The sequence below is a fragment of the Mandrillus leucophaeus genome, unplaced genomic scaffold, assembly GCF_000951045.1.
Source record: "Mandrillus leucophaeus isolate KB7577 unplaced genomic scaffold, Mleu.le_1.0 Scaffold535, whole genome shotgun sequence".
NCBI classification, from domain to species: Eukaryota; Metazoa; Chordata; class Mammalia; order Primates; family Cercopithecidae; genus Mandrillus; species Mandrillus leucophaeus.
This window is the reverse complement of record NW_012105753.1, coordinates 421898-449185: the sequence shown is the minus strand read 5'-3', so window position 1 is coordinate 449185 and position 27288 is coordinate 421898. Positions and strand designations below refer to the sequence as shown.

The 27288-nt window shown below is 36.1% G+C and overlaps 1 protein-coding gene across 3 annotated transcripts in view; it reads left to right on the top strand.

Annotated features, from left to right (window-relative positions):
- The window catches only part of ANK2 (ankyrin 2, neuronal), a 602309-nt gene that overhangs the window by 396822 nt on the left and 178199 nt on the right, over nucleotides 1-27288 (top strand). For all 3 annotated transcript variants that reach the window (XM_011997275.1, XM_011997273.1, XM_011997276.1), the window contains 2 exons: nucleotides 20051-20149; nucleotides 22797-22895. In XM_011997275.1, the coding sequence (XP_011852665.1) occupies nucleotides 20051-20149; nucleotides 22797-22895 (198 nt within the window). The remainder of the gene's footprint in view (nucleotides 1-20050; nucleotides 20150-22796; nucleotides 22896-27288) is intronic.

Genomic DNA, 27288 nt, shown 5'->3' with positions numbered 1-27288 from the left:
TGAGGTACTTGACAGAGTTGTCATAAAAGCCTTTTTATTGGGTTCTGTCTTCAGTCTTGTCTACTCTGATCAATTCTCCACACAATGCCTTGAGTGATAAATAAAATAAAAAGATTACAACACTTCCTTCCTCCCCAAACTTCTATGGCTACCCTATATGGCCACCAATGCCCAGATCAGTGAGGTGGTTGTATCAAAATCATCTGCAGGCGTTTGCAAAGGGTACAGGATTTCCCTCCTTCCTCTACAGAGTCACTGGCATAAAGAGCATTGTCACTGATGTCAATATTTCTCATATTTTAGGGAAGTGTGTCTCTTATCATGAAAACATGTTGAAAGCTACTTGATGTTGGGAAAGGTATTCTGCTGTGGCCCTGAGCAGTCCTGCAGATACTTTTGGGAATAACAAGAATAAAAGACTTTGGGATTGCTTTTTATCTGGGCCATTTCTCAGGGTGGTGTTTGCAATGAGCAACCTTGAGGGATTAGGTGATATCTCCCTCTAGCTACAAAGCAGGCCTGTATGAATCCCCCAAGGTCAGTGTTCTCTTTTAACACAACCCACAGGTACGGGCATCCATCATTGGTCCTTTGTGTCAACCCTGTTAGATATGCGGGAAGAAAGGGATAGGAAACTGGTATAAGCAACAGGCTGACACTTGGCTACTGCTTTGGCTCTGAATTACAACATCCTTTGTTTCTGACCCAGAAGACTTGTATCTTCTACTAGCATTATGAAACAGTAACGGTTTAGCTTTTAACTCTTTGGTAAGATAAATCTCAAGAACATTACATAGTACTTAACACTGACTTATGGAATAAACCCACATTACTGTATCCCAATATGTAAAATCTTCGTGTGTTACGCCTACATTCCTTCATCTTATTTTTCATTATGAATCATTTTATCTGATATGTTTTTTGTGTTCTTTTGGACAAATAATTTGAACTTTAGATACATTAGTTACCTTAAGAAATGAAAGAACATTCAAACTCCCTATGGATATATAGACTTATTCTATATAATACTTATGAAGTTGAATATGAGATATTTAATACTTTTGATGTAAACTTAGGTTTCTTTAAGTAGATTAAATGCACTCCCTAAATATCTATTTGTTAACTTTCTAAATTAGCAATATGCTAGAGAATAAGCAATGAAACTGTTAGTTCATTTAGGTAAACTTATCATAAATAATGCCAAAAAAGAGAACCCAAGGAAAGTAAAGCTCATTTCAAACCAAATCTACTTCACACTAAAGTATAACAAATACATTAATTGTATGAAAGGTCTTAGGATTATTTTGAGAAACAATAATCTCTCAACAGTAAATACTCAATTCATATATTTATAGACCATCTTAGCTTCTTGAGTTAGCTTTCTCTTGTAGTGGCCAGCCATCCACTAACATGTCACTATAAAAGGAAAGAACATTTATTTCTGTGAGAAGGCAACATGATGTCATGAAGCCCACACAAAATTTAGAGCCCACAGGTTCAAATTCAAGTTTCATCTCTACTTTTAAGAAGTCAGTTCACTTCAGAAAGTGACGTTTTTCTAACTTGTAAAACAGGATAAAAACAATACATTCAATGCTTATATCCCTGGGTTGCAATGTAAGTTAAATTATGGAATGTAAAAGGAATTTCTAAGGTACCTGTGTTCTAATTGCAATTACAGTATATAATTAACCAAGAATTATACAAATTAAAATTGACTTACACTCAAAATATGAGATTGATTCTCCTCAATGCCCCGAACTCACCAGTTATAAAGTAAATGCAAGGCCAGGTGTGGTGGCTCACACCTCTAATCCTAGCACTTTGGGATTATAGTGGGAGGCTGAGGCAGGATTGCTTGAGCCCAGGAGTTCCAGGCTGCAGTTAGCTATGATCGTGCCACTGCACTTCAGCCTGAGTGGGTGAGAGAGTAAGACCCTGTCTCTTAAAATAAATAAATAAATAAATAAATAAATAAATAAAACAGGCCGGGTGCAGTGGCTCACACCTGTAATCCCAGCACTTTGGGAGGCCAGGAGGCAGGTGGATTGCCTGAGATCAGGAGTTTGAGACCTGTCTGGTCAACATGGTGAAAGCCCGTCTCTACTAAAGACACAAAAAAATTAGCTGGGCGTGGCGGCATGCGCCTGTAATTCCAGCTACTCAGGAGGCTGAGGTGGGGGAATTGCTTGAACTAGGGAAGTGGAGGTTGCAGTGAGCCAAGATTGCGCCACTGGACTCTACCCTGGGTGACAGAGTGAGACTCCGTATTAAAAAAAAAAAAAAAAAAAAAAATTCCCCAAAGTAAATGTGATCTGATGGGCTTGCTGGTTCTGTATTTTTATTAATAGTATTCGAGACAGTATATTAATTAAATAAAGATTAGGGAAATACAGTGACTAATGTTACCTACTTAGCTACTGTGTATTAGACTTCGTGCTGGGGCTTTACATGTGATGTCTTATCAGTCAACTGAGATGAAATATTGTGAGATAGGGATTAGCTCAAGTTTACAAATGTAGAAACTGGGCCCACAGTGGTTAAGTTACATTCCCAGGGCCACATGGATCTGTCTGTCTCCCATGTCCAAGCTTTTTTCTGCTGCAGGATATCTTTTTGAGTAGCTATTTGGAGCTGCCCTTCAAAGTAATACAGTGGTGATGTCCTTTATCTTAAAGTTGAAAACTTATTTTTAATCTACTACTGCTAATATAAAAAGAACTTTATTCATACGTAGTTACAAGATCTTTTAAGTCAAAGAGCACCACCACCAGGATTACTGCTAAAACTCAAATACAATATAGAACAGGAAATGATTTCCAAATACCCAGAAAAGTAAAAGAGACAACTATTCAGCCAAACTATTGCTATTTCCAAATATACAATATTCAAAGCTAATATGGCATATGAAAGAAGAAAAGAAAATGTATCCTCCAGTTTGCTACTAAGCCTTAGTTTCTAGGGAGCATTACAACATGTAATATAGAAACCAGGACTTTCTGTACTCTGTTGTATTTCTCAATGAAAGGCAATCTGGGCTGCACCAGCTTTCCAAAAATATCACATGTGTTGGCGTGCTAAGATTCCTTAAACTGAAATTTGAATCAATGTTTTTTCTTTATAAAATTGGTTTCACAACTACCATGAGAAGTTTAAAGTATAATTCCCAAATACTATTTTGCTTTTAATCATTTAAATGATATGCAGAAAATTCATAAATTTGGCACATGAAAATACTCTAAAAGGATGTCAAGTTTTCATTTTTCTTTTTTAAATGATTACAAATATGGTTAACTTTTATTTTCTTTAAAAGATTACACCAGTCATCTATTTACCACGTTATCTCTTGTACATTTAGAAGAGAAAATAAATCTTAGCATTCAATTTATTTCTGAAACTCATAAAGGCTTACATTCTTACCTATTACCTATTTAGTAATTCTGCATAATTTAATACTGTTACAAACAAGATTAATATGCAGACCTTAAAAATAAGTTGTATAATATTTTAATAAAAGTTTATAGCCAGTTACAAGCCAATAAAAACCCCAGTAGTTTCAGATACTTTCACAATGTATGCAATTTATTCGTTTCACTATAGTGACTTCAAAATGAAAGACTATCACTTAGCATTTATTTAATACAATCCTAGATATGATACCAGTGATTAACAGGTCTTAAAATGCCCTGATTTTTGGTCTTGGCCTTTTACCATCGGAGTTTAAAGGTGCAAAATTATCAGTTAAATCCTGTGTTTCCTTTTTTATAAACAGAAGGCAAGGTCGAAGCATCATTTTCAAAACAATATTAGTGTTCCTCAAATAGCAGACCTTCAGCAACAAGAAGATACACCCAACAATGACTTTAGCATATGCTCACACAGTATGACTCAGACTGTGAAGCATATTTGGAAGTCACATTAACAATGTGGATGCTGGAAACCAAATTCTAGTTTTCCCCACTTACCAGGTGAATGACCCTTGGCAGTCCACTTCTGCAGGCCTGAGTTTTCTCAACTGGAGTAAGCGTAACAACACTGAAGTTTTAGGGTAGTTTTGATGATTAAGTGAGATGTTTGCAAAATGCTTGGCAGAGCAAGTACTCAATAAATACTGGTGAAAATGATGCCTATTATAATAATGTAATTTTTAAAATATTGATTCTCAACCTAAGCTTTAGCAAAAGTAGCACTGATTCGCACAAGCAGGACAGAACATAAAAGGTATTGCCATAGCTTGTATCACCAAATAGGAAAAAAATTATGATTAGTAGCAATTTGGTAAAGTTACTATTTATCTGGGTTGCATTAAACTAAAATATTTATCTGGAACTAAAATCTTTTTCACAAATGCCATTTGGGTTCATCTGGTTTAGACTTCTCTTTAAAAATACTAAAAACAATTCTATTAGCCTGCGACCTTATAAAAACAACAAAAATGAATAGGGGAGAATTAAATTCATGGAATTAATGGAACATGGAATGAACTATGTACAGTTTCCTAACCAGTTAAATTTGGCACAAATATATATACAAAAATATAACTATATAGCTAAATGCTTATTATTGACCCCTCATTTAGAAGAAGCAAAAGGTGATGTTTTCATCTGGTTCTGGTTATGTGGTTTTGGATTCTGTACCATCCTGTAATCTCTTTTGATGCGTCAGTGCTGGTCCTTGCTCTATACTGGGTAGTGGTGATTCAGGTTAGAATTGAGTAACACCTGTCTAATATTTTGAGTACTTAGAATTTTTAGTTTACTTGTTGATATTTGCTCAATGTAAAGTAAATCCAATAGAGAGTTTTCATCAACTACTTGCCCCCAGCTCTCAAAATTTCATTCTATTTACAATTAGACAGGTTTATGAAGATTTAAATATGTGACTCTTCTTTCATTTTAAAAATGCTGGGAGTAGCTTCATGCAAATTATTTCTATGGCTGTATTCTTAAGTACTCCACTGTAGTGGTTTAGATTGGAACAGGACACTTTATATTCTAGAAATTCTCTTGAACACTCTCTTTCTATGGCTAAACAACATGGATTTTAATACCTGACTCCAAGCAGCCACTCGACTCTTCCTAGCTCATCTCGGACAGTAGAATCACAGTATTTTTTTTTCTGCCAGGCTAGACTCAGGCACACTATTTGTTCATCTACTTACTCAAACATGTATTGTGTGTTTACTCAGTGGCAGGCTCTGTCCTAGGTGCTGGGGATGGAGTAGTGCAGAGAGACAAAAACTCTGCTCTCATAAAGCTCACAATCTATAACCTGAGAGGAGAAAAGGCAGTGAGTGATATGGAGGAAGATACAGCAGGGGAGAAGGAGAGAGGAGTAGAATGGGAGCGGTATATCACTTTAGAGGGGATGGGCAGAAGAAAACCTGAAGAAATTGAGCAAGGAGGCCATGCACGCTGTGGAGGGAGCACATTTTAGAAGAAGGCTTGACAGGTGAGAGAACCCCACAGAGGGAGCATGTTGGCATGTTCAAGGGCCAGCAAGGAAGCAAGCCTGCCTGGAGTAGAATGAGGGAGAGGAAGCGTAGGAGGAGGTTGGGGAGAGCAGAAAGCAGCATCGGGTCATGTAAGGCCTTGTGGGCTATTTTAAGAACTTTGGCTTTAATTCCGAATGAGCAGAGAAGTGATTAGAGGGTTCTTAGTAGAGGAGTGACATACACTGATGAGTCTTAATAGTAACGCTCAAGCTGAAAGGGAACAAGGACAGAAGCAGGGAACACTTTTGTGATACTTTAGGTGAGAAGTGAGGTGTTTTACAGTAGGACAACAGGCAGGAGAATTGGTGAGAAGTGGCTGGATTCTAGATACATTTCAAAAGCTGATTTTGTTGATGGAGTTAATGTAGGATGAAGGCAAAAGAGGAATTAGGCATGAGGGTTGAGGTCACAATGGAAAGAATGAGAGCTGAAATTTTATTAACTGAGGTGGGTAAGACTGTGTGAGGAGCAGGTTTGAGGGAATACTCAGCAGGTCAGTTTTGAACATGTTAAGTTTGATTTGTCTGTGTGATATCCAAGATATTGAGTAGGCAGTTGTATATATGAGTTTTCTAGGGTCGGGAGAAAAGATTTTGGCCTGAAATATACATTTTGGCATACCCAGTATATAGATAGTATTCAAAACCGTGGTACTGCATGAGATCACCAAAAGAGAGAGAGTTTATGAAAAATAGAATAGGTTCAAGGGCTGGGCCCTGGAGTACTACAATATTTAGAGGTCAGGAAGATGAGAAGCCACCAAGGAGAGTGGAAAAGAGTGTCCAGGGATGTAGGAGGAAAACCTGAAGAATGTGATTTCTTAGAAGACCTATTTTCAGGTGGATGAAATGATAAACTCTGTAAAATGCTGTTGATCCAATAAGCTGAGGAACTGAACAACAGCCTTAGTAATGTGATGGAAACTGGTGACTTGATCAAAATAATTTTGGTGGAGTGGAGGGGTGAAAGCTGGACTGGAGCTCATTCAATGGATGACGGGCAGACCAAGGACTGCTTCAAGGGCTCTTTCTATATAAGAAAGAAAAGAATAAGAAAAGTAGCTGGAAGAGGAAGTGGAATCAAGAAGGATTTCTTTGTAATAGGAAATAAATAATAGCTTTGTTTTGTTGATGGAGAAATATCAACAGGGAAGGAAAAATCAATACTTTGAGAGAGAGAGAGAGAGAGATGGGAGAATTACTGGATGGTGTCCTTGAGTTGATGAGAAGTGGGGATGGAGCCTGATGCACAAGTGGAGGGATTGGCTTTTGCTAGAATCATAGATAGTTCAGGTAAAGGAAAGGTATATGGGCAGAGGAGCAGGAAGTAGTGTGGGTGGCATGCTGGGAGCTGGATGTGGGGTGGAAGTTCTAATTGCTTCTGTTTTTTTTTCAGTGAAATATGATTCTAGGTTATCAGCTGAGAGTAAAGATAGGAGAGGAGAGGGTGGAGGTGTAAGAGGGAGAAGGTGTGAAATAATAATCCAGGAGAGTAAGAGAGATAGCAATTGAGGGTAAGACAGTATGATTTCCAGGCAGCATGAAGAGTCTGCTTGAGCATCATGATCAGGAATTTAAAGCGAATCCAGGTGGCGCGTGTGTGTTCTTCTGCAGCTACGTTCAGACTTGGGATCACATGGAGAGTTATATATAGCCAGGAATGTGGTTTAGCTAAACATATATGGCAGAACTAGAGAAACACAAGGGAACTGAGGATGCATATAAGGGAATGAATAAAATAACGATAAAGACTATGCATAGAATTCACGCCAAGTGAGGAGGTAAGTGGGCACCGTGAAAAGATAAATAGACTCTAACTGTTAAGGATTGAAGGATTGCTGGAGTTGGATGAGTAGATTAGCAAGAGAGTAAGTAGTGTTCAGAGGGTTGGATGTTTAAAATTGAAATACTAGAGGAAGTTTACAATTATTGGAAAGGAAAATGTCTAGAATGTGACCATGGAAGGGAGTGGATAAGGTAGAGAAAAGAAGAAATCATTGGCAGAGAGGAATTCAAGAACCTGAAAACCTGGAGTTTTGGAAAAGTCACCTATGTATATGTAGGAGAAAGTGGCAGTGAGCTAGAAGCTAAAATTCTCAAGGAGCAAGGGATGGCATCAAGAGGATACAGGCTGATGACATCAGGAGGTTTAAAAAAAGGAGGAAGAAAAATAGTTTAAAAGAGTGATGAGAAGCAAGAAGCAAAATATAGCTCCCCCAATGTCAGTGATCTATATTTCTATCAATCCATATTCCTATTAATATCAATTCCTATTAGTATCAATCCATATTCCTATTAATCACCGAACTTGGGGGAGCTATATTTTACTTCTTGCTTCTACTCAAGTATCCATCACTTGAGTAGACTTCAGGGAAGCAGTGTCTTTGGATTCTAGTTAGAGCAAGAAGCTTAAAAGGGATATTTAGAGAAGAGATTTAGCCCAGACTTTTTGCTAATGACTACACCCATGCATTCTAAAGGATCAGTGTGGGAGTTTTGGGAAACGGGAAGTGATAGGAGATAGAATCAGAAAAGGAGGTATACAGAGGCGGAGAGGGATAAGATTTTCAGGGATGATGGTGGAGTTGGTGACTACCACAAACAAGGATAGAGGACGTGATAAGTTTAGCTCAGACAGTCCCAAGCAGATAGCGATGGTGACGTTGTAGAGATTGTTTGGAGAAAGAAGTGGGGGGAATCTATCCAGGAGTCTGTAGAGTTCAGGAGTCCCATCTTGATTTTTGCTGTTGGAGACCAACAGAGGAAAGATCTTAATGGGAATTTATACTCGCTGCAATTCTTCCAGTATGCACTACAAACACAGGTGGTGTGTGAGATGAGGTGAAGCTGCCATTCCTGCCTAATCATTTTTCTCCTTGGTTATTTTCTTTGTGCCTTTAAGAATCATCCAGCCCTTTTGCAGTAGTTGAGATTTTGCCAACTCATGTTCACATATTCTGTTTTTGTTGCTGACCATTGATTCTTTTATTATTATTATTATTATACCTTAAGTTCTGGTTCCTGTGCAGAACGTGCAGGTTTGTTATATAGGTATACACTTGCCATGGTGGTTTACTGCACTCATCAACCCATCATCTACATTAGGTATTTCTCCTAATGGTATCCCTCCCCTAGCCCCCCAGTCCCCAACAGGCCCCAGTGTGTGATGTTTCCCTCCATGTGTCCATGTGTTCTTATTGTTCAACTCCCACTTATGAGTGAGATGCAGCATTTGGTTGTCTGTTCCTGTGTTAATTTGCTGGGAATGATGGTTTCCAGCTTCATCCACGTCCCTGCAAAGGACATGAACTCATCCTTTTTTATGGCTGCATAGTATTCCATGGTGTATATGTGCCACATTTTCTTTATCCAGTCTATCATTGATGGGCGTTTGGGTTGGTTCCAACTCTTTGCTATTGTGAATAGTGCTGCAATAAACATACATGTGCATGTGTCTTTATGGTAGAATGATTTATAATCCTTTGAGTGTATACCCACTAATGGGATTGCTGGGTCAAATGGTTTGGTTCTATATCTGGTTCTAGATCCTTGAGGAATTGCCACACTGTCTTCCACAATGGTTGAAGTAATTTACACTCCCACCAATAGTGTAAAAGTGCTCCTATTTCTCCAAATCCTCTCCAGCATCTGTTGTTTCCTGATTTTTTAGTGATAGCCATCCTAACTGGCATGAGATTGTATCTCATTGTGGCTTTGATTTGCATTGCTTTAATGACCAGTGAAAATAAGCTTTTTTTATATGTTTCTTGGCCACATAAATGTTTTCTTTTGAGAAGTGTCTGTTCATAACCTTTGCCCACTTTTTGATGGCATTGTTTTTTTTCTTGTAAATTTGTTTTAGTTTCTTGTAGATTCTGGATATTAGCCCTTTGTCAGATGAATAGATTGCAAATATTTTCCCCATTCTGTAGGTTGCCTGTTCACTCTGATGAAAGTTTCTTTTGCTGTGCAGAAGCTCTTTAGTTTAATTAGATCCCATTTGTCAATTTTGACTTTTGTTGCTATTGCTTTTAGTATTTTAGTCGTGAAGTCTTTGTCCATGCCTATGTCCTGAATGGTATTGCCTAGGTTTTCTTCTAGCGTTCTTATGGTTTTAGGTCTTACACTTAAGTTTTAAATCCACTTTGAGTTAATTTTTATATCAGGTGTAAGGAAGGGGTTCAGTTTCAGTTTTCTGCATATGGCTAGCCAGTTTTTCCAACACCATTTATTAAATAGGGAAGGCACAACTTCAGCAGACTTAAATGTTCCTGCCTGCCAGCTCTGAAGAGAGCAGTGGATCTCTCAGCACAGTGCTCGAGCTCTGCTAAGGGACAGACTGCCTCCTCAGCAAAGTCCCTGACCCCCCTGCCTCTTGACTGGGAGACACCTTACAGCAGGAGCCAACAGACACCTCATACAGGAGAGCTCTGGCTGGCATCCGGCAGGTGCCCCTCTGGGACGAAGCTTCCAGAGGAAGGAACAGGCAGCAATCTTTGCTGTTCTACAGCCTCTGCTGGTGATACCCAGGCAAAGGATCTGGAGTGGACCTCCAGCAAATTCCAGCAGACCTGCAGCAGAGGGGCCTGACTGTTAGAAGGAAAACTAACAAACACAAAGAAATAGCATCAACCTCATCAAAAAGGATGTCCACACAAAACCCCATTTGAGGGTCAGCAACATCAAACACCGAAGGTAGATAAATCCACGAAGATGAAGAAAAACCAGGGCGAAAAGGCTGAAAAAAGATTCTAAACAGTCTTTTCCTCGCTCTGTAGAGGTTTCTCAGTACTTTCCACCCATCCCTCCCTGCCCTCCTGGATATCTCCTCTCTCTCTCTCTCTCTCTCTCTGATTGTAAAGAAGTAAACAAATCCTATGATCTCTAGTCTTTTCAAGGTCTCTTATCTTATGGAATACATAGAAGAAAAGAAAAAGGAAACCTTATTTTAAAATGGCAACTTCTTCAAATTGGGGATTCTCTTCTTAGAAAAAAAGGAAATTGTGTAGAATTAAGCAGTGGTTGTCAGATTGATGTGGGCATGATCAGGGCAACTGTCTGTGAATGAACCTGCATATGTGTAAGTGTAGAGCCTCATGTGGCAGTTGTTTTTAGTCCCCACACTCAGTTCGTTTTTTACCTTTTTCCTCAGAAATGAAAGGTCTTCAGGGTAGAATAAAAGAGACCAAGATGCAGATGAGCAAGAGCCCATAAAGCACACCATGGGGCATAAGGACAATTCCCCATTCCACACCCCACCCCACCCCTAAACTGTCATTACTTAAAAAAAAAAACAAAAAAACTCTTTATGCACGGTCAAGCGGGCAGAGGGGACAGTTTGAAATAAATCCCTGCACCTTAGTGGGTATGCAGTCATTGCTGGAGTCAGTGAAGGCTGTTACTGCCCTTGGGAAAAAGAGAATTTGCAGTGTGATGTTTCCTTTGAGGAATAAAGGAAGACAGCAATAGTGCCCATGGGAGTTAGAGGAGGGAAGCAGGCAGAGAAAGCCATTTATCAGAAAGTTGAGAATATAGTTTCTCTTCCAAAGTAACCATCAGAAGTTTTTCAAGAGATCTGTTATTCAAGTTCCCTTGGAATTATAAGTTTGGACGCCAAGCTAATGATGGTCACTTTGGCCCTTTTTAACAACTCTACTTTTAGTGAAATTTTTGTGTCTTAAAGAAGGCACTCGTTTCTCATTAACTGATTGTATCCCCAGCTAACAATTTTGCAGTATGCAGACAGGAAAGCAAGTCCCACAAACTGGGAACTTGGAATTTTAGCAGCACAGGAAAATTTAGGGGTTTAAAAAGAAAAGCTCACAGAGTATACAAATATAAACAGGGTTAAAATTAAACTTACCAGGGAGGGAGGCTATCGCTGACATATATGAACCAATTTCAAAGAATGATTTATAAACTAGAATTTAAGCTTCAGTGTCGTATAATGACAGGAGCAGTGCTGGAAAGAACAAGACCCAGGATTGGCACATAATAGATGTCCAATTAATATTTGATAAATGAATGAGTGAGCACTGGACATTGGGCCAGCCACTTAAATCATTCTGAATCTCAAATTATCCACTCATGAAGTGGGAAATAATAATACGTGTTATATCAAATAATAGTTACCTTTATTGCATGCCTGTTACATCCTCATCACTGTGCTACAGTGTGTGTGTGTGATGTAGTGTGTGTGTATATACATATGTACGTATGTATAATCTTCACAACATACTTCTCTACTTTAAAAGGAGATGATTGGGGCCTCAAGTGATACATATGAAAATCAATTGTGTTGTGCACACTCATTTGGGAGACCAAATTATGGCTCTGATGGTTATATTTAGATAGAATTTGGTTAACAAAGTTAGGCTAGCCACAAATGATTATTTCAGCCACATGAGAGTAGCTGGATGGACAAATTCTGGACAAGTACTAACAAGTATATTCCTACCGATTTTGGCTATAAAGTTTCTTAATAAATTGTTATAATTTCTTTTTGATAATTTATAGTCCCGTGGGACACAGGAAAGCTTCTAATACTTAGGAAGGTTCTAGTCATGCCTCCTTACGCATCCACTCTGCTTTCTAGATGGAAAGACCCACATATTATCAAGTTCTGTTTACAAACCATCTCTTAAGGCAGCATTTCTTCTACTTATCGGGGAGGGGGAAACTTTTTTTGGTCCCATAAGAAAATACATCTGTGTGCCTCAGTTTGAGAAAAACTGCATAAAAATTTGAATGTTCCCTTTAAGTGATTCATTGAAATCAACACAATCAGAAACATGACCAAGAACAAAAAATTACTAAATGTTAATTAAATGTGATTATCCAGATGATCCAGAATATGCTTCTGTTAATGTTTTTTAGATTGGCACTGAAATAAACATGTAAAATTTAAAAATTATCACAGAACTCTGAGATCCTTAATAACAAAGGCTATTTAAATTAAGTCGTTCCTTCAGAATCTAGTTTCCTCTTGTATGTGTTAATAGTAACCAATACAGGCCTCAGAGAGTGAATGTCTCGTGATTGTGTTTCCAAAGATGGATATATTTATAGCTGACTTGTTTGTGCACTGACTTGCATTTGCTGACAAAATGTAGAGTACCTGGATGAATTAAGCAAACTCCTGTTTACCTTCATACTGTACACATTATTAATTAGCCCATTTATTGTACAAATATTATTGAAGCGCGCCTTTTTTGTGCCAGGTACTATATTAGGTGTAGAGGTTACCAATATGAATAGAATTTGACCATTTCCCATGAAAAGTCTTGTTGGGAAGATAAACAGAAAACATGCAAATACAATAAATTGGTGAAAAGAACCAAATTTTATGATTGCTCAGAGGAGAAAGTGACTAAGCCAGCTTGTGTGTCTCAGACATACCTGAAATTGATACCAAATGCCATTTATAGGAATTATTTTATAATGAAGGAAAACACAGTACCAGGGTGTTATTTAGAAGACTCGGCAAAACTTTTATTGTCTGATGCTCCCTCCTCTCCCTTCCCACAGAATCCACCATGCCAAATTTGGCTTGTTTTTAATTAAAATTGTAAAAAATGTGGAGAAGATCAGAAGTCATTGTAATTCTCTAATAATATTACCAAACTTTTATATGGATACATTGAAATATAGACTTGGTTTCTAGCACAATGTTAGCATACAATAAATAGTCAACAAATGTTTTAGTATGTGAATACTTGAATTTAGTTACTATTTATTGAATATAAGCTACCCCTAGTCTATTAATTTGAAAACTCTGTATCGTGTTTTATCTGAGTTTAATATTTTGTTAAAAAATGTTTCTTCACTTGTGCCTCATTAGAAGCAGGAGGATAGGGCACACACTGGAATCCGCTGTGGAATTTCTTTAGTTCTAGTCTCCCATTTTGCTTCCTTTCCTTCGAGGTCCTGCCACCTCTTTCTTCTCAATTCTGATCTCATCCTTGGTGCCTGGAGGCATGTCCACTGCTGGGTGTCTCACTAGAGAATTCTTTTGTTTCGTGGTACATACTCCTTCCCCTGCTTGCCAACCTTGATAAATTCTATGTCAGTAGGAGAAAGTTCAGGTTTTTAATGCCCTCTTTTAAGATGGGTTCATTGAAATGGTAAATGAGTTAGTGATAAACATGCAGAACTAAGACCTAGTCTTTTGGGTTGTATCTTTAAAAACTTCTGGAAATTATACTCTCATTACTTGTCATCTGATCTTAGAAACACAGAATTTTGTTACTTTAAAAAAAAAGCTTAAGGGAGAAACCATTCTAAACCCTTTCCTCCATTTTTACTTAGCATTTACTTTTATTTATTTACTTATCTATCTATTTAGTTATTTTGAGGCAAGGGGTTTGCTCTGTCACCCAGGCTGGAGTGCAGCCTCAGCTTCCCAAGTAGCTGAGATTACTGATGCACACCACTGAGTCCGGCTAATTTTTTATTTTTCATAGAGATAGGGCTCTCTATGTTGCCAAGGCTGGTCTTGAACTCCTGGGCTCAAGCAATCCTCCCACCTCGGCCTCCCAAAGTGCTGGTATTATAAGCGTGAGTCACTGCACCTGCCTAGAGTTCACTTCTAAATGCTAAACTTGGCATGATTTTGACATCATAACATTCTAGAATTCATTTTAATGGTTTTTCTTTTCTAATTTTGATGTATTTGTACATTAAACATCTGCAAACCTAAAAGAAATAATTTTTAGAGACTGAGATATTTTCTATTAGAAAATAGAGCTAATGAGAAGTTGAGGTCTAAAGAAAATAAAATAGGATTATAATGCAGAGGCCATTGGTTTTTGTGTTACGGAGGCCAGGGAGACATAAAGGGGAGGAGGTTTCAAAGTGCAGTTTCTGAGCCAGAATCACCAGCTAGTTGATAATTCGAAATGTTCAGTTCAGGATTATATGAATTAATGCAATTAAGCGCTTAGAACAGAACCTTACACAGAAGAATAAACTGTGATACGTTTTAGCTATTATTTAAATAATTTGCTGCTCACTTTTAAATTTAGTTTTTACATTCCTTTAAACCAAAACTATTATAACAAGTAGTTCAAATAATTTTTCTTCTTTGAGCCTTATATAAATGTTTTGTTTTTATACATGTTAAGCCAACTATTAAAGAAATAATTTACCTATATAATCTTAAAAAATTAATTTAACCAAAGAAATGAGAGACTGCATGAAAATGGCATTTACATAGGAGAGTTGAGGCTGGGTGTGGTGGCTCACGCCTGTAATCCCAGGACTTCGGGAGGCCGAGGCAGGAGAATCACCTGAGGTCAGGAGTTTGAGACCATCCTGGCCAACAGGGTGAAACCCCGTCTCTACTAAAAGTATGAAAAAAATTAGCCAGATGTGGTGGCACGTGCCTGTAATCCCAACTACTCGGGAGACGGAGGCAGGAGAATCACTTGAATCTGGGAGGCGGAGGTTGCAGTGAGTCAAGACTGCACCACTGCGTTCCAACCTGGACAATAAGAGCAAAACTCCATCTCAAAAAATTAAATAAATAAATACATAAATAGAGTTGAAATAGAGTTCAGTAGTAAAATTGCAACTGTCTGAATTATTGACAAGGGTGACTACTAATAAACCAAGTTCCTTTTACCCATCTACTTCCTAGGTTTTATTGTAATTCAAAATACTTTTAAAAGATAAATCACTTTTGCATACATTAATACTTTTGCTAGCCTAGGTAAACGTATGTTGAACTTAAAAATGCTCATTTCATCTCATCACATTTAGCCAAATCTTAGTGATGGAACATTGGCAGGGCTGTGGATGGGGAGAGCAGGAATATATACATGTATTACTGTTTGCATCTAACTAGGAAATAATAATACCTTACATTTGTTTATTACTTCATACATTACAAACAGAATTAACCTACACTATTTTATACTCTTAAATAACTATCTGAGGTAGGCAGAGTAGGACATTTTCCCTTTTTACTATTGAAGAAACCTTAAATCCTATTGTTAGGACTGGAGAGCCAGCATAGGAGCTCAGATTTCCTGTTGCCCAATGCCTGTGTTCTCCACTCTGCCACTGTCCCTCTCAGAACCCCAAATGTGGACATGATTTAGCCAATATTCTCAAAATGAAGAATTCTGCTTCATCCCATTGTCAATCCTCTTATTTGCATCACAACACCCATCTAAAATGAAAATTAAGTTCAGAAAACTCAAATAAGCGTACCAACAAAACCATTTCTTTTCTTTTTTAAAAAATTTTACTTTAAGTTCTGGGATACATGTGCTGAACGTGCAGGTTTGTTACATAGGTATACATGTGCTATGGTGGTTTGCTGCACCTATCAACCTGTCATCTAGGTCCAACAAAACCATTTCTAAATGTCCATTATCCTCCCTTAAGTGATCTTTGTGAGTGCCAATGTTTCATTTATTTGATCTAAAAGGTTATCTAGTTTCCCCAAGATGACCTCCTGTCTCAGGTCTTGACTAAACTTCTTTAGCTTTTTTGTAACCCAGAGCATGCCTGCATGTGCACACACACATAGATGTGTGTGTATAAAAAGTTTCACCAAAAACCCCTCAAAATCAATACTTGCCACCCACAGTGCACTCTGTTTTTCTTTATGCTACTTCATGATTTGAACCATGCTGATTAGCAGTCCATTAGATTGAATTTATGACCAGTTTATGCATCATGACCTACAGTCTGAAATACTGGTTTAGCATTTAATTATTTTAAATAAAAAAGCATGGGTTTGGAAATCAGATAGATCTGAGTTTGAATTTTTTGCTCTTCCTCTTATAAGTTATAATGATCTTTGAGGCAAATCACTTGACTTCTGAGAATTTTAGTGTCATCATCTGTAAAATATAATAAAATATGCTGTAATATAATATATGTAAAATGTAAAATGTAATAGTGATTCTTACATCATTAACATTTCTTATTCTTTCATTCATCAAATATTTCTCAGCACTCATAACCTCTTCATTTTTCATGATTTTAGTAAGATTCCGAAGACTAATTTTTACAGTTTTTTCTTCTCTCAGGCTAATTCACTACCATATTCAGTGTCATTCCCTATATTTTAGGGATTGTATTATTTAAAAAAAAAAAAAAAAAGCCCTTGATAGGGCTAGACAGAGAGAAAAGATCAGTGGCCAAAAAGGGAGCTACCATCCAGAGGCGCTAGACGGGACCCCACTATGGATGAAGTGGAGATCACGAAATGGACTATATAGAGTGGCATCTTCAAAGCGTTCTTATTCTTTCACTGTGAAATAACCAATAACCTGAACAGCCAAATTCCAAATCTCATTGTAAATATTTTTAAATTAATGAAGGCTTAGTAAATACCACATTAAATTATCATTTGGGAATTTAAAAGAAACCCTTGAAGACCTGAGAGTAACTAATAAAACAAATATCTTCTTGTATCACCTATAGTTTGATTTACTTTGTTAAATCAGGAACCTGTGGAGACCAGCCAAGGACACAGTCAGTTCAGTTAAACTGTGTCTGACAAAGTTGGTGCATCATGTACTTTGCTTTTCCTGATCTTCATAAAAAACTAAATACATCCTTAACCCCACCACAGTGAATAAGTACCTTTGGTTTAGAGAAGCTGCTGTGGAAAAGATGGGAAAAGTGCAGATAAAAGATATATGGGCGTAACGAGTGAGAATGGATAGAGAACATGTAAATGTGTCATTTTCATTTTTAATTTGATTTTTTCTTCATTGTATAGATTATTTCTTTTGCCATTGTCATTTTTTTAAATTATTTTTTTGCCATTGTCATTTATACTAATGGCACAGTGAAATTGTAGTAATATTTCACAACTATTTGTATCTACATTTATGGCACGTATTTCATCTTGAGAAGAGTTCTTGACTTAGGGGAATCTTGACAGTGAAGTCCGTTCAGAGTGGTGGTGAGGACTGAGAGGCCAAGTTTCACTTTCCTTCGCAATTACTGCCTTTGGATGTGCCCATTTTCTCTCTATCTCTTTCTTCTAACCTCTTTCAAAAACTTTCAAGAGCTCATATATTTTAATTGGCTTCTCCCAAATATTTACATTTTCATAGAATTTAAAATGTTATATAAGTTAGTTGTACTTTTCTGATATGCAAAAGACTTAGACTGTGAAACTCTTAATTCAACATGTAACATATGCAAAGCAGGGCAGCCAGAGATCTGAAAATTAAATCATTGACAATATATGCTACTGTGTAGTTGATTTTCAGTTGTTTAATAATAAGTATTTGGGGGCCAAATATTTATGGGGACAAACATTACATAATGTGTCTTTACTTCTCCCTTGGAACCCAGCACTGAGAGCTGAGCACTTAGTGGGCACCTAGCAAATGCTTATGGATTAACAAATAAGTTTGTATTAATTTTGAATTTATAATAAGGTAAAAAACAGTTTGATGGATGATGATGCAAACATTTAACCTTCATGTAAGTTTAGCTGTATCTTCTTGAATCTGTTCCTTAACTTCTCCAAATGGACTCCTCTGCGGTTTTTCTGTATATATCAGAAATACTCAAATGGTTCCATGAAAATTTTTATTGGCTATCTGTTCTACCTGGGGTCATCCACTAGCTTTATATGATCATACAAAGGCAGTCAATGGAGAAAATATTTCATAAAATCAGCAAGAGAAATAGTGAATAGAGCTTATTATAAATCTGATTATGAACAAAATGTTAAAATACTCTTTATAAAATTTGATAGAAGTGCTAAACAAAAAAGATAACTTTGTTCTTTTGGATTAATGTGCGCATGGTTGTTTCAATGTAGCATTATCATCTTTTTAAAAAATCTGCCTGATATTTTTAGCCATTTTAATGGTATTATATGGAAATAGCATTATTCTGAAGTTGTGGTATCAAAGATGATATCACTCCTGGAACTCACAGATCTGCAAAGCCCAATATCAAGCTCACAATAAGAACTCAATAAATATTTGCTGATTGTGTCAAAAGACTAAGTTCGTATTATTTTATCAACATTGACTTACATAAAGTCAATATCAATGACCTATCAACAGTAGCCTGCTTTGTTGTTTCCCATTTGGTATGCAGTATATATAAAATTGAGAGATACTTAAACCATTGCTAGAAATGAGTCTGACATAGTGAAACTGATAGATATATAGAACATCACTGGAAGTGAATCTACACCGTGATGCAGCTTCCCCAAATTACAATGTTAAAATTATTCTCTCATAAATTTACATTTCAATAGAAGACTGTTAGATAGCACATCTCTGAACTATAAATCTGATCATATTACATATCATTATCATGCCTTTTGTCTCTAAATTTGGAGGCCCTATCAAGAATATCAAGACTGTCTTGGTTCTCTGACTGTAGCATCATAATAAGATCATTTTATTGACTGACTTCAACTCAGTAGTCAGGAACTAAAAATGAAATATTATTATTATTACTATTAAATGTTACAATATAAGAAGAAGGACAGTTTCTATAACCTTCATATTTAGTACAACTTTTTCTTTTTTACATTACAAGTATGACTCATGGTCATTCTTAGATAAGTACTCTTCTATAACAATTTACATAATGTAAATAATTTCTATATTCCATTTCAACATCCAAAAACATTTATGATTAGCTTCTGAGATTATTATGAAATAACATTTTGTAGTATTACTTGAGTCTATATGATATGTGTAAAACAGTGTATTTCAATTTGCATGGGAAAAATGTTAATTTATTCAGTATCAATATTAGAATACCATCTGTATAAGACAAGTGGGCTATGGAAGCTAATAACTGGCACCATGAACCAGCTGCTAAATTGTCACTTTATTTCTATTGCTCTGTTTAAGCTTTACTACTGTGTCAGTTGAAGACTTTAATCCTTGTTTTGAAGATGAAGAAACTAATATTTATTCTGTTTTCCAGGTTGAATTAACTTAATACTTTCCTCTTAAAAATTTGTTCTTGATTTTTAAAATCATATTAATTTTCTTCTAAGTTTCTTCCAAATTGTTGGTCAGTATTTTGAGTCACTGAGTAGCTAGTTAGAGTGAGTTAGTTATAATATTAATCAAGGTATAACTGTTGTCTATAAATCCTAGGAGGTGTGGAGTACATCTTCGTAAGTGTGAATAGCACTTAGCAGAGTGCTGCTTTGAGATACAAAAGGACTGAAAAAATCTAAAGCTGTACATGTTCCAGAAAGTGGGCAGAATTTAATTTTGCACCAATACAATAAATGATATAAAATTGTTCCTTTAAATCATTTAAAATATTTAGAGATTTCTTAGTTAAAAAAAAATTTGTTGAAATGTAGTTGCCAAAATCCATGTTTCTAATGAATACTTACCTTATTGCCTCTCTGAATCAAAAACACTGAAATTAGTCTCTCCTAAATTAATAGATTCAAGATTCTAATGCAAAAAGGAAAAAAAAAAAAGAAGTGATCAGAGTCTACAGTCAACAGAAGTGATCTGTTCTCTGGGTTATATGCTTGGCAGGACACTGTTTGCCTCATTACTTCACTTCTTAAAACCTTGTTTGTTTCTTCTCTCAGAATGGACTCAACGCTCTCCATCTGGCTGCCAAGGAAGGCCACGTGGGGCTGGTGCAGGAGCTGCTGGGAAGAGGATCCTCTGTGGATTCTGCCACTAAGGTAATATTCATGCTGGTAGAATATTTTTTTCCTTAGAAAAGTGAGAATTATTTAAAGCTTTTCATTTTCATGTATTTTTTTAGACAAGGTCTCTTTCTGTTGCCCAGGCAGTAGTGCAGTGGTACAATCACGGTTCACTGCAACCTCCACCTCCTGGGCTCAAGTTACCCTCCCACCTCAGCTGCCTGAGTAGCTGAGACTACAGGCGTGCACCACCATGCCCAGTTAATTAAAAAAAATTTTTTTAGTATAGGTGAGGTCTTGCTATGTTGCCTTCCTGGGCTCTAGCGATCCTCCTGCCTCAGCCTCCTAAAGTGCTGGGATTATAGGCGTGAACCACCACACCTCACCCACTTAAAGCTTCTTTTCCCTCTTGTACATTTCAGAGGTTGGCTAGAATACCAAGATTCTTAACCTGCAGAATTAAAATTAAAACCCTCTCCATTAAACTCTGCAGAGTGAATTGTTTCATTTAAAGACTTATGGGACATGAGTCTGAAAAATCTGTAAACCTGGTTTCTAAAATTTTATCTTTCCCCCTTTGATGTACAAAGAGGACGAGATTCACATAATCCTTTGTAGACAGTAGCACCTGTTTTCCTATGGTTAATTCATTTTTTAAAAGTAAACTGATGTGGGAAATTTCTCTATGGAAATTGAACAAGTAATTTTAAATGTATACATTCAGTTTGGTACGAGACTATGCAGAATCCTTTATACTCTAATAAGAAAAGAGATTTTGGGTCATGGATTGAATTATCAGGGTAATATTAGATTTTATCATCATAATGTGTTTGGTAAGGAAATTGGACTCATTTTTAAAGAAATGCACGGAATGCTTGGTAAACCAGAAACTGTTCCTTGATGCTGCTTTTGCTAAAAAATATTTGAACTTGTCGATGATTCATTTCATAAACAACATACATTTAAAAAACTATCGTCAATGGCAACAATCTTTGTCTCTTGAAGGTAAAATTTTATTTGGAAAAATACAGTGCTAATCAGAGCCAAGCCTGTTGACCAAGCCTTGAGTGTGATAATATGGCTGTGGAAGATGCAGAGAGAGAAGTCAGACACTCTGGTCTCTAGATGGGACACCAGTCTTATCTGGAGTAATCAAGCAAAAAAAAAAGTACAAGAATAAATTAGAAATACGGCCAGTTAACCTGGAATTCCAATGCCTCATGCATAATTGCCAAAATGTGCATTGGTTCTGCTTGTAGTATAGTAAACGGCAATTCTAGCAGAAATTAAAAAACAAAAACAAACTAACAATTTTTGGCAATTCCACAGAAGTAAACATGTGAATTCACTATATGCAATACATTTCTTACTTTGAACATAAAGAGAGAGTAAACATTTTTATTAACATTTCTCTCTGGCACATCAAATACATTTTAAACAAATATTTAAAGGATATCTATTTGAAGCCCAGTTCACTGGCTCACATCTGTAATCCCAGCTACACTGGAGGCTGTAGCGTGAGGACCACTCATGTGAGCCTGGGATTTTGAGGCTGCCACTGTACAACCCCACCAACATCTATTATTTTTTGTCTTTTTAGTAATAGCCATTCTGACTGGTATGACATGGTGTGTAGTTGCCCACGTTAATATAGTGTATTCATTAAGCCAATTATTTTTGCTTGCTTAAGTGTTTATTACTATTTTTGTTTTTCCTTTCTTCTAAACTCTATTGATATTTTAAAAATTAGGCTTACTTTTAATCATAGATTAGAATTGTAGAATTTCCCAGAAAAGAATCTCATGTTTTTAAACAGAAAAAAACTGAGGCCCCCAAATATTAAGTGAGTGCCTAATGCTCCCACAGTGAGCTGGAGACAGAAAGAGAACTAGAATCCAAACTTTATGGCCTGGAATATACTGGTTTCTTTTTTTTTTTTTTCTTTTTGTTATTTATTTTAATCACATCACAGGTATTTTTAATCTCTTGGCCTTTATTTTCACAAAAAGTTTAAATTATTTTTCATTGGTGTTGGTGTTGTGGCTGGTAAATTTCGATGTAGCAAATGGTAGAAAATCATTGGTACTGTTATGATTTATGTAAAATTTATTTTTCTTATTCCCAACATATTCCCAAGTGCCGTAGTAGCTGCAAACACAACTATAAGCTGTCCGTTTCTCCACCACTAAAAATTCCTAGGTTTCTTTGCAAGGTGAAAGAAACTCAATGTTTCAGTAAACTTTCTTTTTAGTTAATATTTCTTTGCAGTAGGATTCTTTAGTTGTTGATTAAATTGCATGAATCTCATGAGATACTGACACATACACACACACCCCCTGCAAATTTTTGATTCTTTAGTTGTTGATTAAATTGCATGAGTCTCATGAGACACTGACACATACACACACACCTCCTGCAAATTTTTGATTCATTGAAAACAGTCATTCTGTGTTAACACTAACCAATATTGTGAAAATAGAAAAGGAAGACACTATATGAGGTGGCCAAAAAGTTTTTTTTTTTGATGGTAAAAAATAATCTCTTCGTAAGTGGCCTACTATCTTGATAAAATAACAGATTTTAATCGGTTAAAGTGATTAGCGAAGTTGAAAATGCCTGCACATTTTGATTTCTGCAAAATTCAGAAACCTTGAACATTTTCTATTTTGTTTCTCCAAAACAGAAGGGAAATACCGCTCTTCACATTGCATCTTTGGCTGGACAAGCAGAAGTTGTCAAAGTTCTTGTTAAGGAAGGAGCCAATATTAATGCACAGTCTCAGGTATTCCATTCAGATTTTCCCTGATGTACATACATTTAAATTAGAACAGTTTTGTGAAATTGATTTAATGGGTTTAACTAGCTGTTTTACTGATAAATTTATTATAAGTGCTTTGTTATTTATTTTAGCCAAATTATTTTATTAACTTTTATGATGAAGTTTATTTTTTCAACATATAATCTCCCTTTTAATGTAACTTAGCACTTGACAAATGTAAGTCTATCATTGTCTCTAAGTATTTTTCAAAAGAATATAAAGTGCTTTTTTTCAGAATGACAGTGACATCTGAGAAATATGAGTTATTCATGCAAGTTTCGTGTTACTCTATAAAAGTATTCTCTTTCCGTAAATTGAAAATATTCTTGAAAGATTTACATTCCAGTGGAAAATCTGCTATAAGGTGGGAATAACACAACTTTGGTCACTTTACACCCCCAATGTGAGCTTTACTAATAATAAATAGGAAATGTATGGTTTTAAAATGAAATTAAGAAAAAAATTACACAATAATTACTTAATCAAAATTATACTATAAGCTTGATTCCCCCCCCCTTTTTTTTTCTGGTGGAAAAGGGGAGAAAACATTGTTTTGCCCAAAGCTTTACTCTTGATATCTATTATACCATGTATGCATGTGGGGATTGAGAAATATATCTTTATGATAAAATTCATTCTCTCTATTTTTAGGGTTTTCTCTTTTGCCTTTCTGATAACACAGACTATATCATGGAGGTTATTAGCAAAATACACCAGCTCTGTTCCATCTGTTCTTTGGGATAACCTCACCAGCTTGCCTTTGAAGGCCATTGTGTAGGAATATGTATTAACTATATAGTTCATTCATACATTACCTAGGCATGGCTCTAATTCTATAGATGGCACAAGTTCTGGACCTAGAAAATACAAAAGACAGTGGTTAAATCAGCCCTATTTTCTTTGATTTTAATTTTGGGAAAAATCTGTTGAAATTATGATAGATAAGACATTGTTTTTATTTTTGTAATATCATGCTATTTTAATTAGTCACATTTTTTTCCTTACAACTCAAACATTCAGTTGGATGCATATCCATGTTTTAACATGTATTGAGAATATGCCTTAGTCTAAAACCCTTACTAGATGAAATTTTTATAATTTGGTACCTTCTGTAAAGAACATCTGTATTTTTATAAAGTATAATGGCATTTTAGGCTTGGAGAGAAAGGTCCCTGCAGAAGCTACTGCTCCACCATAAGTGATTCAAAACTTCTCTTTTTTAAACTTTATTTTGTTTAGATTCAAGGGGTACATGTGCACGTTTGTTACATGGATATATTATGTAATCAAATAGTGAACATTGTACCCAATAGGTAATTTTTCAACCTTCAGTCCCCTATCCCCCTCCCCACTTTTAGAGTCCCTAGTGTCTATTATTTCCATCTTTATGTCCATGTGAACTCATTGTTTAGCTCTCACTTCTAAATGAGAACATGCTGTATTTGACTTTCTGTTTCTGAGTTATTTCACGTAGGATAATGGCCCCCAGCTCCATCCATGTTGCTGTAAAGGATGTAATTTCATTCTCTTTTATAGCTGCCTAGTATTCCATGGTGTATATGTACCACATTTTCTTTATCCAGTCAACCATTGATGAATGCTTAGGTTGATTGCACGACTTTGCTACTGTGAATAATGCTGCAATAAACATAAGAGTGCAGGTGTCGCATGTTTTCACTCACAGGTGGGAGTTGAACAATGAGAACACGTGGACACAAGGCGGGGAACTTCACATGCCAGGACCTGTCAGAGGGTGGGGGCTCGGGGAGGGATAGCATTAGGAGAAATACCTAATGTAGATGACAGGTTGATGGGTGCAGCAAACCACCATGGCACATGTATACCTATATAACGAACCTGCACGTTGTGCACATGCACCCTAGAACTTAAGGTATAATAATAATAATAAAAAAAGAGTGAAGTTGTCTTTTTGATGTAACGATTTCTTTCCCTTTGGATAAATACCAAAAGTGGTATTGCTTTGGGTAGTTACCCAAAGCAGTAGTGGGATTGCTGGGTCTAATGGTAGTTCTGCTTTTAGTTTTTTGAGCTATCCCAATGCTGGCAAACCTTTCTTTATATCAAGAGAACATCTTTTTGCTTTAGACAGAGGTTCTCAAACTTTAGTCTGCATCATAACCACCTGCATGGTGTGTTGAAACCCATGTTTCTCGGTTCCTCCCTAGAGTTTCTGATTCGGTTCTGGAGTGGAACCTGATAATTTTCATTTTTTACAAGTTCTCAGATGATTCTAATGTTACTGGTCCAGGGACCACATTTGTGAACTACTGCTTTAGCAAACATGAGGGAAAACTGGGTGTAAGATATTGCAGTAAGATTCACAAGGTATCGATTCAACTACATGACTGAATCAATAATGTACTCATAAAGCATGAAAATGAAGGCATGGTTAAATTCAGTTGTTCATTGGAGGTTCTCCTAACTTTGACAGGAAATTCGCCTACACATCGGTGCTGTTAAAATCTGTGAAAAGAGCGTATTTTACTTTTCTCAAAATGACGAACATAGTGTTGTTATAAAAGTTGACTAGTAGTAAATGCTGCAAGGTAAATGCTTGTTAAAGCTATGATACCAGTTATTACACAGTAGTTATTGGAAACATATATACTTTGGAGGCTTTTCAAGGAGAACAAGCTAAAACCATTTAATCATAACTTGCTTTCAGAGTCATTGAGGCTTTTCTTTATAAGACGTAATCATGCCATATTATAACAGATCTTAAAAGAAGGGTGGTATCATTATTAAGATGTTAAAATAATCCCATTTGTTATTTATACTATTAGGCCAATTTAAAATTTATATTACAGAGAATTCTGACAAATAGCTTCAAACTGACGTTCATATTGTGCGACGTTTTAGAGTAAGAAAAATTAATAATTAAATTTTAGAATATTTTTCTAATTGTTTTTCTAAGTCTTTTGATGCGGCCTATGACATTATTTCCTGTATTGAATTTATGTACCCATCATTAATAGTTGAAAAAATTATTATTACTTAGAATATTTTATAATATAATGATTAAAATTAAAATACATGAATTTATATAAGAGGGTTGATTATTTTGCCCGTGTGTGTGAGCCAATCCCAAAACTGATGGTTTCAGGGCCATTGAGGGCTGATTTGAGTTCCTCCACAGATATTATTTCTCTCAGTACTGTCTTACATAAGATACAGGGTTCTTTATGTGACAATACCGGGTATCAAGTGGATGGATGGGAGACATGCTCATGACAGTTAAACAGTCTTTTCCTTTTGAGAATCAGAAAAAGGACATAGGGATCCTGAATGTACAACATAATGTCTGAATTTTGTATTCAAGTGATACCTTCTTCCACATCTTTCTAAGAATATAATTTAAACCATTGAAATGCAGAAGAGTCTGAAATTATAGGAACATTGGCAGCTGCATAGTACTATGCCTTTGGCAAACTTCCGAGTTATTTGGAAACAGACTGCTAAAGTTATTTTTGAATTAGGAAGATAACAAATTTTCTGAAAAAACCTTCAAGGAATATATTCAGTAAAATTTTTCGAATTATAGGTTATGGGGAAATACACACTTAGGGATTTTTCTGCATTTTGCATATAAACTATGAGATTCATGTGAGGCTTACCTCCACATGACACGGTGCCAATTTTGGTAGAGGGTGTCCTTAGTTCATTAAGTGTTCCAGAACACCAGCTGGATCAACTTCTGTACTTCAAATGATATAGTGTAATTGATTTAGTAACAATGAACATTTTTCTAAATGTTTTTCTAAGCCTTTGATAAGGCCTATGACATTATTTCCTGTATTGAATTTATGTGCCCATCATTAATAGTTGAAAAAATTATTAGTTGAAATAATTAGTTGAAATAGTTGAGGAAATTATTTTGGTTTCTTTGTTCAGCAGTGGTATCAGTGTGGTTCCTGCTGAGCCAGTTCTTGGTGTGATTTTAAGTATTGCCCCTGACCATGTAGCTTTCTGGCTTGGTTCTATGGTATCCTGGATTCAGTGACATGGAGGTCTCATTCACGGTGCCGGAATTATGGAGTTAGAAGTCAGATTATAGAGTTGAGGAATGTTATTTGCTTTGAAGATGATTGTTTGCTTTCTGAAAAGACAGTCACTTGCAGAAAATCTTTAGTAGACATCTCATCCTCTAAATAATCCTACATAAGTGATGTTGGGGTGATTTCCATCTAAGCTGTATGGGACATTTATTTGATCACTTTTATAACCTGCAAGTCTGTTAGACTCAGAGACATGACTTTAAAACAATTGTTCAAATTCTATATTGTTATCAAAGAAACTCTACTTAGAATTTTTTTTTTTTTTTTTTTTTTTTTTTTTT